General features: G+C 40.9%; 1 protein-coding gene across 1 annotated transcript in view; it reads left to right on the top strand.

Moving 5' to 3' along the window:
- Positions 1–2,066: 2,066 nt before the first annotated feature.
- The window catches only part of GRAMD2B (GRAM domain containing 2B), a 111,502-nt gene continuing 100,322 nt past the window's right edge, over positions 2,067–13,246 (top strand). The window contains exons 1-2 of the mRNA XM_055302508.1: positions 2,067–2,206; positions 3,371–3,469. Coding sequence (XP_055158483.1) covers positions 2,082–2,206; positions 3,371–3,469 — 224 coding nt within the window. The 5' untranslated portion in view covers positions 2,067–2,081. The remainder of the gene's footprint in view (positions 2,207–3,370; positions 3,470–13,246) is intronic.

Genomic DNA, 13,246 nt, shown 5'->3' with positions numbered 1-13,246 from the left:
TCTCTTTCTCTGTGTCTTTCATGAATAAATAAATAATAATTAATTAATTAAATTATCAGATAATTAAATGATTAATTAATTAATTAAAATTAATATTTTGATTTTAATTTATTATTTATTATTATTCATGAAAAATAAATAATAATTTAAAAATACTTATTGTGATGAGCACTGGGTAAGGTATAAAATCGTTGAATCTCTATATTGTACACCTGAAACTAATACAACACTGTATGTTAGCTACACTGGAATTAAAGAAAAACAAACAAACACCTGAATGTCTGGGGAGGACACACACACACTGCCCTTTACTAACACTTTCTGCTAGCTTCCATCCCCACCTCACAGTTTTCCTTACCTCTCTGGCTCTAGAAGATATTTGAGTTAGTGACCCCTGCTCTAGACCTTCAGCCAACCTCATCTTTGACACAATTTCTTATGATTAGGAATTAACTTCAACATCTTACATAAGAGTTCAGTCAATACTGTTTCAATTACTTCAGAGTCGCTTCCCATAGACTGGTAGCTGCTGCCTAAGGGAATAATCATATTATCTGATGATTGTGGTCATTTTCAGCTTTCATAGTATCATGTACATGGCCATAAAATTCAGCATTCATCCGTTTATTCCTATTACCTATAAGATAAAAGCTTGACCTGGCCACTGGCATTCAGGGTCCTTCAGCATTCAGCCTTCAACCTAAGTGTTTGAAGCCTCTACCTTCCTCACCAACACAAAGTTTCTGCCACTCACACAAATCTGGCCCATGCCTACTGATTTGCTCATGGACTCCCCCCTCCCTTCCCTCTCTGCCCTTCCAACCTCTCCTCACTCTTCAGAGTTTAGCTCAAACTCCACTTTTTCCTGTAGGCTTTACTAAGTCACCCCAGATTCAAAGGATCTTGCCTCCTTTTAAAGGTAAATAAACACAGTCTCACTTCCTTTTAACTGCTCAGTAAACATTCAGTGAATGAATGAGTGGATTCCAGCATGACCACATTCTTATGGCCACTTAATTATGACCAGGTTGCTTAACCTTTTTCAGATAGTTTCATCACCTGCAAAAATGTGGTTTGGGCAAGAAGTGACTGAGATGTCTTGAAATTATCTAGCAGAGACGCTACAGATACTCAAAAGATATTAGGTAGTACAAAGACTAGAGAAGTATTAGCCTGATTTACTGCCTTCCTATTTGCATTTAGTTAACTTTTCAATTATGTATAGTGTCTCTTCCTAGCGACATTATTGGATCAAGGACTCATTTCTTAACACTTTTTTCTATCATTCACTGTGGCTAGCATGGAGTTTTGCTAATAAAACATTGTTGATGAGTCAATAGCTTCTCTCTTTAAAAATATTTCTGAAGACTGTCTGGTGACACTGGAAATTTCCTCCTTTAGAGATATTCTCTCCTAAATTAAGCACTGCCCCCGCTAATATCCAAACCTGCTGGGAGATAGTAACAAATTATGTTGCATTAGGTATTAATACACCCCTGGTTAGACTTTTTTTGCTTACAAGGAGCAGAAACAAGCTTGCAGACGGTTGCTATTATATGAAGTATGATACTGGTTTGTTTAATCCAACACTTTGGTAGAATTTACTTTATTTAATGTCTTTGCAATATAATTGCAACATAGAAATAAGGGGGACAAGAGAAATACAGATATTGCCCTATGGAGGAGGACAAGAAGTGCAGTTAGATGCAGTGCACCATCAGAATTGCACCAAGATGGCAGCAGGAAGCAGGGTGACCGACTGTCATGATTAGCCTCACACTAAGAGGTTCCAAAGATGCAAGACATTTGTTGCTAAAAGCAGAAAATCCCAGATAAACTGGGATGAGTTGGTCACCCTCAGGAACCACTAAACTCTCACCAAAAGGCACACTTCCTCTAACTTCAAAAGTGGCTTAGACTCAGTACTGCACACGAAGCAACATAAACCTGTCCCTGGCTGGTTATCAGCTGGTTAGAGCAAAGGGCTAATGAGGCCAAGGCTAAAGGTTTGATTTCCCAGGAAACTTTGCTCTCTTCCACAATCAGAGTCTGCATGCTTCTCTTAAGCCAGCCATTCTCCAATGTCACTGATCAATCACAAGGGGAACAAGGAGAGAGAAAGCACAACTACTTGGACCAGATCCTCCAAGGCTGCTTGTAACACTGGTGGGAGCACCCTGATGTTCTCCTTGGGCATGAATGCTGAGTGAGTGAATAATGTCATGTAAAGATACTCACCTGCTGAATTTCCTGCTTAAATGTTTTTGTTTTTGTTTTTGTTTTATGTTTTATTTATTTATTTTAGAGAGAGCCACAGAGCAAGAGCAGGGGGGAGGGGCAAGGGGAGAAGCAGACTCCCTGCGGAGCAGGGAGCCTGATGAAAGGCTCATCCCAGGACCCCAGGACCATGACCTGAGCTAAAGTCAGTCGCTTAACTGACTAAGCCACCTAGGTGCCCCTTTAAATGGGTTTTCAATAACAATAGTACATAGCATAGTGGCAAATTTCCACCGCATTTTCTCCCAGATTTCATTCTAATACTGTGAGACAGGCCTGGCACACAGCAAACTCAGCAGGTCTGGGATCATCTGTGGTCACAGAGCCAGAAAGCAGGAGATGGAGCTGGAAACTTCCCCTCCAAGGGATTATTTGTCTTTGCGGTGATAGTGGTGGAGGCAGTGACAGAGGTCACAGCTGCCTGTGCTCCAGCAAAACACACACAGTCTGAATGTTGAGCTTGACTTTGTACATTTCTCCTTCCATAAGAATTCCAGAACTCTTTGGGACCCAAGAACCACGCAGTGCAGCCCGAAAACTCTCCAGCGTCTTGCGGAACATCAGCTGGAGCATGCTTGTGGGCTGATGATTTCCTGCGTGTGGAAAGGCCTTATAATGCGCATTCACATTTTCCACCCTGTTGCTCAGGCCCAGAGGATCCAGGGAAGCATCCCATCCCCCCTTTTAATGTTTAGATGCTGCCAGTTTCTGCACCTCCCTCTTTCATGTCTTTACCTTTCCCTAGACTTTTCTGCCTAAATCCACAGAGTTGGGTGGCGTTCCTATTAGTAAATTGAAAGGTGAATTTCCCAAACACATTTAATTTTCCTTTAGAAGATATGTGGGTGGGTTGAAAACCACTCTGTGTCATACATACATGTTACTCATTAACTGACTTCAAAAAAAAAAAAAAAAACAGCCTCAGCTAGATTAGGAGTCATGTGAAGAAAGTTTCCTGCAGTGTGAGAATTGGGCAAAGCTAAAACGCAGAGTTTTTCACAGGATTGAGGGGATTTGGAAATGAGCCTCTGAACTTATGTCCTGACTTGGGGACTGACGCGTACACCATGGTGAAGAAAAGTCTGTCTTCCAGTGACACGGTATTCCGGTTTGAGACTCCCGGCAGCCCGAGAAAGACAGGCCCCGAGGCCCCGCACAGCTCCACAGACAGCCCCGGCTCTGTGTTTCTCAGGTGGGTACCTCCCGTGGGTCACCCTGGTGGCCTCAGGACCTGACAGGCGTCCCCTGGGGAGCTCCGCCCTCATGCACGGGGGTCGCAATCTGCCAAGGGGAAGGAGATGGTGCAGCCCAGGCATTTGGGCCAGTGGATTAGAAGAGGGGCCATAGCAAGGAATGTGACTTGCTGAGCAAATAGAATGATTACCTTATAATCATAATATATATATATATGTGATTAATAATATAATAATATATATATAATAGGGCAAATAATTGTTGCCCTATTAAGGCAAATAATTGGGCAAATACTTGTTGCCTTTTTTAGGACTCTTTTTGAAGATTTTATTTCTTTATTCGACAGAGAGAGAGAGAGCACAAGCACGGGGAGCAGCAGGCAGAGGGAGAGGGAGCAGCAGGCTCCCCACTGCGCAGAGCGCCAGATGTGGGGCTCAATCTCAGGACCTCAGGACCATGACCTGAGCTGAAGGCAGACTTAACTGAGCCACCCAGGCTCCCTAAGGACTTTTTTTAGTACCCGATGACTGGTCGGCTATGCCGTTCTTTGAGTCTTGATCATTTGCAGATTCATAGGAAAGGAAGTCAATTAATTGGGCCAAAAAACTTACTTCAGTGTCAGAATTACCTGTGTCATTATCAAAAAAGTAAATGTGGGAGCTTTCTAAATTAATTATCAAACTAGTATTAGCTGTGCTGTAGGTTCAACTATTTACTATACAGTGATTTAGAGCAGCTTTGGCTTAATTGAGAACATACTCTTTTTAGCTGTAAATATTAATATCTATATAAACATCATTCTGAGAATTACATGTTTTCAATGAGAAATGTTATCGCTTCTTTATTCATTTTGGCCTCATAATAATTCTCTAGGAACTTACAAAATGTAGAAATCAAATCGGAAATCCAGAAAAAGTTTCTCACCCATTTTGATGTAAACTTTAAAGTTACTTCCATGTAAACCTCCCAAGTGAGTACAGAGGAATGACCTCCACACTGGAAGTTTACTTTTACACAACACCATAGCTAGAAAGTTGATCATTTGTTTTGTTTTCTCATCACTGTAAATCATTTATACAAAAAGGTCCTGACCAAAATTACAGCTTTTAAAATCAAATGGAAACCAAGAAATCCTACTTCATTCAACAGCATTTGCATATCAAAATGTCAGGTTACAAAAACAAATGTAATAATTTTATTTTTTTAAGACTTTATTTATTTATTTGAGAGAGAGAGAGCACCAGCAGGGAGAGCAGGAGAAGGAGAAGCAAACCCCCCCACTGAGCAGGGAGCCAAAATCAGGGCTCAATCCCAGGACCCTGGGATCATGGCCTGAACCCAAAGCAGAAGCTTAACTGACTGAGCCACCCAGGTGCCCCAAAACAAGTGAAATAATTTTTTAAAAGAAGTTCTGGGGGGGATCCCTGGGTGGCGCAGCGGTTTGGCACCTGCCTTTGGCCCAGGGAACAATCCTGGAGACCCGGGATCAAATCCCATGTCGGGCTCCTGGTGCATGGAGCCTGCTTCTCCCTCTGCCTGTGTCTCTGCCTCTCTCTCTCTCTCTCTCTCTCTCTCTGTGACTATCATAAAAAAAAAAAAATTAAAAAAATAAAAATAAAAAAATAAAAGAAGTTCTGGGGATAAAGAACCTGAATTTATGCAAAATGCTGCATGATATCTCTGCTTTTAGGTTAGCTTAGTTTTTCCATCCATCGTTAAAATGAATCTATCTCACTTGAATTGTCTGAGCAAAAGCACAACTCCTATAACTGAAGATATAAAACCTGAAAATGTAATTTCCATATTTTGCTGAATTTCTAATGTTTTTCAAATTATTTTGTCTGCCTCATCCACCTCTTCTGTAGATAATGCCAACTCTTTTAGGAGCTCAAGATTAAATCAGGAAAAATAAAATTAAAATGCAGAAACAAATATTTAAAATATATAATATACAGAAAGTATAATTTAAATAAACATATTATTCAAATAAATTTAAATGAATAGAATAAAAATAAAATAAAAACCTGCCTCAACCTAAACTCATGCCTCTTTCAAAAATAGCCCAGGCCTATCTCACCTGCATATTTGAATATTCAAATTCAAATGTTTATATTAGTATCTATATACTAAATGTTTTTTTTTTTAATGTGTATTAGAACCCATCTCAAAACATTATATGTATCTCCAAATAGTTTGGGCATTGAAAGACTTTTTAAGTTTGGTTGAAAAATCTACTCAGTGTATTATATATAAAATCATTCAAAATAATTTGTGGAAGCATTTAAGCACATGTTGGTTAATTACCTGCAGTAAAAAATAAGACCAGGTAAACACTTCCCCTTACCTTCTAATAAATACTAAGAATTTATGACTTATGTGGTATCCCGTTATCATTTCCAGAACCAGAAGTAATAAAATGTACTCTGATATCAACAAACTACTTCATACAGGCACAGATACAATTTATGCAGTGCTCCTATTTAATCATTCAACAAAGATTTATTGAGCAACTACCATGCCAGGCTACGCAGGACACACATGGATATGATCATAAGCAAGATAGACCTAATCTCTGCCTTCACAGAGGTTATGAGTTTAATGTCAAAGACAGGCTAAAAAATTATGAATGCATGAATGCATACACCTATACACATGATTCTTATATTAGCAGCACCTGGGTGGCTCAGTGGTTGAGTGTCTGCCTTTGGCCCCAGTCATAATCCTGGGGTCCTGGGATCAAGTTCCGCATCCACTCCCTGTGGGAAGCCCGCTTCTCCCTCTACCTATGTCTCTGCCTCTCTTTGTCTCTCAGGAATAAATAAATAAAATCTTTAAAAAAAAATAATTCTTATATTAACATATGTTATCAGAGGAAACAATTACGGGGCTGAGAAAGAGAACAAGATAGGGCAAGCTAACTTAGATGGGATGACAAGTCAAGGACTCTTTAAGGAAGTGATAATTCAGCTGTTTGAGAGAATGAGAAAAGAGCCAACCGTGGACTGACCATGGAAAGGACATATTGCCCTGACGTAGGGAGGATCTTACATCTTGACGAACCCGGGGACAGTGGCATCTGATGGCATCTGTAGAAGGAGTTCAGAGTTCTATTTTAACTGCAGTGGGAAACCAGTTGGTGGTTTAGAATAGAGGAGTATCACAATATGTTGTTCCCTTTAGGAGGGCATTCCGGCCCTTCTATGGGTGATTTCCAGGTTTTTGCTCAAGCAATATTGCATCCTGCCCATGTCTCCCCATGTGTCTGTAATACCCAGCAGGGGTAATACTGGTCACAGATGACAGGCATGACTCACACTGCTCATGATGTCAACTTCTGTTTCAAAGTGTTGTGTCATGTATGCTCCTACCCACAACTATTCTGCTGCCTATACAACATTGGCATTGTCTGACTTTTTAACTTTTTTCTAATCCAAAAGCTGTGAAATGGCATCTCGATGGGGTTTTAATGTTCGTTTCCCTTATTAATACAAAAGGAGCATCTTTTCAACATGTTTGTTGCTAATTTTAATTTCCTTTTCTATAATATACCTTCTTATGGATTTCTGACCCTTTTGGGCAGGAGGCAGGGGGAAGATGAGTTACTAATTTTTTCTTATTTTTAGATAGTGGGGTTGTGTGTTTTTTGTGCTATTGAGTTGGAGTTCTTTTTTTTTTTTTTTAAGATTGATTGCTTGATTGATTTATGAGAGACACAGACAGAGAGAGAGGGGCAGAGACACAGGCAGAGGGAGAAGCAGGCTCCAAGCAGGGAGCCTGACATGGGACTCAATCCAGGGTCTCCAGGATCACACTCTGGGCTGAAGGCAGTGCTAAACTGCTGAGCCACCCAGGCTGTCCTGGAGTTCTTTATATATGTTGGATGTTAACCTCTTATCAGATATATCACTTGTGAATATCTTCTACTCAGTAGGTTGCCTTTGCATTTTGTTGGTGGTTTCCTTTGCTGTGTAAAAGCTTTTTAGTTTGATACAGTTCCATTTGTTTATTTTTGCTTTTGTTGACCTTGCCTGTGGAAACAGATCCAAAAAAAAAAAAAAAAAATCCAGAAAGATGAAGCAGACTAAGCTGGAATGTGGGACCAGGGTGGGACCAGCCCAGGCCTGCTCAGACTCCCTCACTGCTCTTGTTTAGAGGTCGCCCCAGGTTACAGTCAACAATGACCACTGTAGGCCCAAGGAAGTGCTGCAGTCACATGCATTATGCCTCCGCCCGGTGGCCCCAATGATTCTGTTTCTGTTCATCTACTGTTCCAGCTGCCACCAGTGAATGGTAGAGGAAATGTTGGTCCTCCTCTCCCCTCCCAATAGCCATGATTTTTCTTAGCCACACCCACTTCTCCTGCTTGTAGGGAAACAACAGGAGCACTTTTTGGTACCTGAAGAAGAGGAACACTGTAGATGTCATATTATGACCCATTTTCACTAGATGAGCCCATGGTTCCAGCTCCTGTTCTCTGGAGCTGTAGAGATAAGGGTTATATTTAGAACCTGGAGGGAGCAGCGTTCTGGGAAGTAGGTTTACTTCTTCAGGAGAAGGGATGAAGAGGTAATAGTCAAAAGAAAGTGAGACTGTGTTAAGAGGATATAGTAGTAGTAGTTGTAGTGTTCTAAGGATGGAGTATTTCAGTGAATGGCGTACCTCTATTTATAGTGGGTAAGGTTTACCAGCAGGACCTGAGAACTCTGCTGAGCCTCAGAGGAGAGTGAAGGGCCAGTTGTCAGAAAGCAAAGAGAAGGTGAAGTATGCCAGGATGTAGTGAAATGCAGCTGTGGAAGTGAGAATGAGCAGGTAAAGTATGCAGGAATAGGCATCTCTTACAGGATGGTTAGAATTTTCCCAGAGAACAGAACTCCCCAGTAGCTAACCTGGCCAGGAGAGAACAGACCTGCAGTCTCCTTCCCAAACATCTCCAGACACTTCCCCACAGTCTACTTATACCAAGCACAATATTCTGTCAGTGCACATGTGCTATCCTTGCACCACACTTTTGAACATGCTGGAACACCCCCCCCCGCCCCCCGCCACCACCAACTGCCTCAAAAATTTCTATTCATCTTTCATTATGTACCTCCAGAAAGGTCTATTCAAATATTTGGGGAGACTTTCTACTTCCACTCCTCAGAAGTAGCTGCCCTTTTTATTTGTTGGTATCATATCCTATACTAACCACTTATCAGAATGGATTGTCAGAAGGGGTGTATTTATTACAAAGTCAACGAAGCTTAAGCTTCTACCCTCCCTTATATGGGCCCCTTCCAAGGCCCTGGGAGTGTCTGTAGCAAGCTCTTCACAGAGTCATATGTTTCTGCAAACCTTTCAGATAATATTTTAACTACAATTATAACTGCTCTCTCCTCACTCCAATTTTCTGTCACATTTGCCCTCCAGTCTGATTGGCAAGGGCTTTTCTGATGTTATGAGCTAAGGGGAGGTTGTTTGGGATTCGTGGCATTTATTATGTGATTTGCTACGTGTGCATAAGTTGTAGCTAGCCAACCTGGCTTCCTGGAATATCCCCACTACCAAGGGCAGAGGTGATATCATGACATGAATATGACTTCCAGGAACCGTTTATCAGTATGTAGACAATGAAAGAAAAACAAGACTGGAAATGTACAGGATTGGAAGCTAGTGTCTGGTAAACTCTTCCAGTCATCAGATGTATAAATTGTAAGTGGTGGACTATGTTCTTATTTAATGCCAATGCCAAACAGAAGCTCTCTCCTGTTAGGACTATAAACTCAATAATGCAGCTGATATCATTATAAGTACACCAAACTTTTTTTCTTTTTTGGTAGTAATTGCACAATTTATCAGAATTTCCGTGTTTATGGGACACAAACCTAAGGTAATACTAGAAAGAGCCATTGCCTTTGTGTCCCATAATAGATCACATCTTAACATCACATTATTAAGAGTGGGTTAGAATCCAAAAGAAAATGTCTAGCCATGAATAAAAATTAGGGTTTTTCTAGAGAAAAGACTAAGTTATGTCTTTATTGAAAATATTATAAAATTATTGCCATGTGAAGAGATGAGTGAATATCAGCTAAAAATTGTAAGTATCATGTCTAACAAAAAGTCAGGCAAGTGTACCTCAGTTGCAGATTCTAGAAGTTGCCTCCATGGGTAACTATATGGAGTTTCCAAGAGGGCAAATTGGCTAGCGCTGCCAAGAAGTACAGGAGTGATGAATGAGTGCTTCTTTATAGCCAACAGCACTAAAAAAAACTATTTGCACAGTGACTTACTCATGGGAAATTTTTACAGATGTGACCTTACAAACCTTAGTGGCTTTTTGCTCTGGTAGATGGATAATGGTAGTTACTCTCTACATTGCTTAGATAATGAAGAAAGGAAGAGAAAAAGGAAATGAAGTTTTCTATTGTGCTTGTACGGCAAAATTAAGCCAATGAAATTAGTTCAGGTAGTGAAGACACAGCCAGATAGGTGACCACAATGGCATTACCCAAATTCATTGACCAATTTATTCCCCTGGCATGGCTTTAAATTATTTGGGCTATTTCCAAAATATCAAATCCGTCCACAAGGGTCATTTCATTCAGTTTCTTCAGCCCACTCAGGGTGACTTTTCCAACCCCAGAGGGGACACTGGTTTCAGAAGTAGGCTTTGAAAAAACTTAACTTTGAAAGAAACTTGAAAGAAAGTAACTTTGAAAGAACAAAGTTAAGGAGACCTATCTGGGATCTTGATTCTATGCTGACGTTCTATGCTGACCGATTATGTGATTCGGGTTTCAGTTAAATTTGTTTGTAAAAAGACAAGGGTATTTGTCCTAGGTACTTTCCAGGAGGGGTGAAAGGGAATTACCCACTTCATTTAACAAGCAGTTATGGAATGCTTTCTATAATCTTTGTATAGGAGTATTCTATAGGGAAGACTGCATGGGGAATTTCAACATTTACTAGTAGTATAAACTCCTTGTGCTTCACCTTCCTTAATGGTAAAATGGGGACAATGACAGAACTGCAGATAATATTCAACAAGACTAATACATAAAGTGCCAGGCCCACAGCAAATGTTCTAACGAGGTTATTATAAGGCAATAGGGATGAACCACAGAGAAATCATGGTATACTTACTGCCTATAACTCTTAGAGGCCAGCAATAATACATCCTTTCGTCTCTACCTCCAGCATCTAGTGTAGAGAAGAAACTATCATGAAAAGAGAGCCTTGCAAAGTAAATAAATGGCTGAAAACCCAGCTCTTGTTTCCAGAGGCTCCAATTTCTGTTGGTAACAGACACAGCCCCAGGCACAAGGCAAGCAATGTGCATGTACTATGAAAATTAAATTATCAGCCTAACTGTCCAATCTAGAATTTCCCTCAGCATGTTTACAGCTAATCCCCACGTTGCAAAACTCACATCTAGAAATAAGTGCACGTGTCAAATGTTTAGTGTTTAGTGCCACAAAATCAACCTTCGCTAATGTGAAAAACTAATAGATGTCAGGACTCTCCTGGAAACAAACAAAAAAACTATTTTATTACTTCAATAAACCCAACGGAGCAGAACAATGTGCCATGAATACGTCTCACTCCAAACACACACCTGTGAAAGGAAAATCAACCCAGAAGCAGGAGCGGTGAAGTCATACCAGTGTCTGACTGGTATGAGCCTCCAGACTTGTCCTTTGGACACTGGGAAATGCTGGCTGTGGCCTGGCTGGCTTCCCTGATCCTATGTCTTACTGCAGGAAGCTCACACATGCTGGACCTGCCTTTGCACCTTCTGATCTGCTCCCAACACTCCAGCGGAGGAAATTCTATGTTGTCCTTCAAAACTGGACCAGATATCCCTGCCTGCAGAAAGCCTCCCTTGACACCCTCTTCTGTGCTACATTGTATCTTGTTTACTTGCATGACAGCATTTATCACATACTGCATTACTCTTGTTGGGTTTGTCTTTCTTCACTTTGCTGCCTTGTTTCTTCTTCTTCTTCTTTTTTTCTTTTCTTTTTTTTTTTTAAGATTGCATTTATTTATTTGAGAGACAGCATCAGAGAGAGAGAGAAATCACAAGCAGTGGGGGAGACGCAGAGGGAGAAGACTTGTGGCTGAGCAGGGAGCCTGATGGAGGACTCGATCCCAGAATCCTGGGCTCATGACCTAAGCTGAAGGCAAAGGCAGATGTTTAACTGACTGAGCCACCAAGGTACCCCTGCTGCCTTATTTCTCACCAACCAGTCAGCATGGTTCTTGACACAAAATAGACAACAATAACTGTCAGATGGTGGTAGGTGACAGAGCTCCTCTGAGTTGAGAGGCAAAGCTGATCTTTGCTGGGGTGCTGCTGAGGTGGTCTCAAGAACGCTGAAGCTCAGCAGAGGATCCAGGCACACAAGGGAGGAACGGGCTCGATGCAGGAGAACAGCCAGAGGCAAAGCCAAATGATGTATCACACCTTCTGACTCACGGTCCTGGACCCTCTCACTGTTCCACATTGATTTATTATTAGACCTGAACTAGTATTTGCCTCACTGTGATTCCAAATGTTTTATCCTTGCAATTGGGAAAAGAGAGGGGGGAAGTTATAGGGAGCTGTAGAGGCTGAGATTTCTGTTTCCATAAATTGAAGTGCAAACTTAATTTTAATTTATTTTCACATTGAATTCAGTTTAAAAATAAACTCAGTTACTGTGAAATTGAATTAAACTAGATATAAAGGAAAAAAAGGGATGTAATAAAGCATTGTTTTTTAATTTAATGAATAATCCCTCACACACACTACACACTTTCATACCTGCATGCCTCTTCCCTTGCTCTCTCTCTTTGCCTAGAATAACATCTCCTGCCAACAGCACTAAATCAACAAGTATTTCTCAGGCAGTACAGCACTAGAAATCCGGTGGTGAATAAAATAAGGGTGGCCCATTTCTTATGTTGCTCAAATCAAAGGAAGACACACATCAACAGGATTTTGAGCGTCTTGCGTAGGGGAGGACTGGGCACAGTAAGTAGAGCAAAGGGAGTCAGCCCAGCCTCCAAGTGGTAAAGCAAGGCCAGAGGAAAGGCAGTTCACAGCACAAAAAAAGAAATGGTAATTATGTGACCTGATAAAAGTGTTAGCTAACTCTACTGCCTCTATTGCCATAATCATATTGCAATATGTAAATGTCTTGGACCAACAGGTTGCACACTTTCGACTTACACAACATCATATGTCACTTACATCTCAATAAAAATAATAATACTTTAAAAAGGAATGAAAGAGAAGATCTGAGTATGAGGCAAAAGGGCAACAAAGAGAGAAGGAGCTAGAACCCAATGTTGAAGAAATAGCATTTTGCTCCTCTCTGTGGAAGGGAAGAACACATTCCAAACTGGCAAAAGAACCCTGGAGGACACAGAGGGAGAGGAAGAACAAGGAAATGAGGCAGAGGCAGATACACTTTCCTCAAAGAGTGAAAAGGAGACTCAGAAGCTTAATTTTGTCCCAAGTTGTGAATGAAATAAAACACCATCCAGAAATAACATCATCCTGATTTATCTTCCTGTCAGAAATAGGATTCAGTTGATGCAAACTCTGAGTTAGTAGTTACTCCCAACATGCCACCTTTGGAGAGCAAAAAGTATTCATTTCTCCTTTGTGGCTGTGCATCACCCTCACCACCCCAGCTCTGCCCACTGAACCTTGCGTGATTCCACACTACCCACCGTCCAGAGGCAAATTCAATTCCAAATCAGTCATTTACATGAACATGAAATCAACAAGGAGGCTCACTCCAAA

Source organism: Nyctereutes procyonoides, unplaced genomic scaffold (assembly GCF_905146905.1).
Source record: "Nyctereutes procyonoides isolate TBG_1078 unplaced genomic scaffold, NYPRO_anot_genome, whole genome shotgun sequence".
NCBI classification, from domain to species: domain Eukaryota; kingdom Metazoa; phylum Chordata; class Mammalia; order Carnivora; family Canidae; genus Nyctereutes; species Nyctereutes procyonoides.
This window is presented reverse-complemented; position numbering and strand designations above follow the sequence as displayed.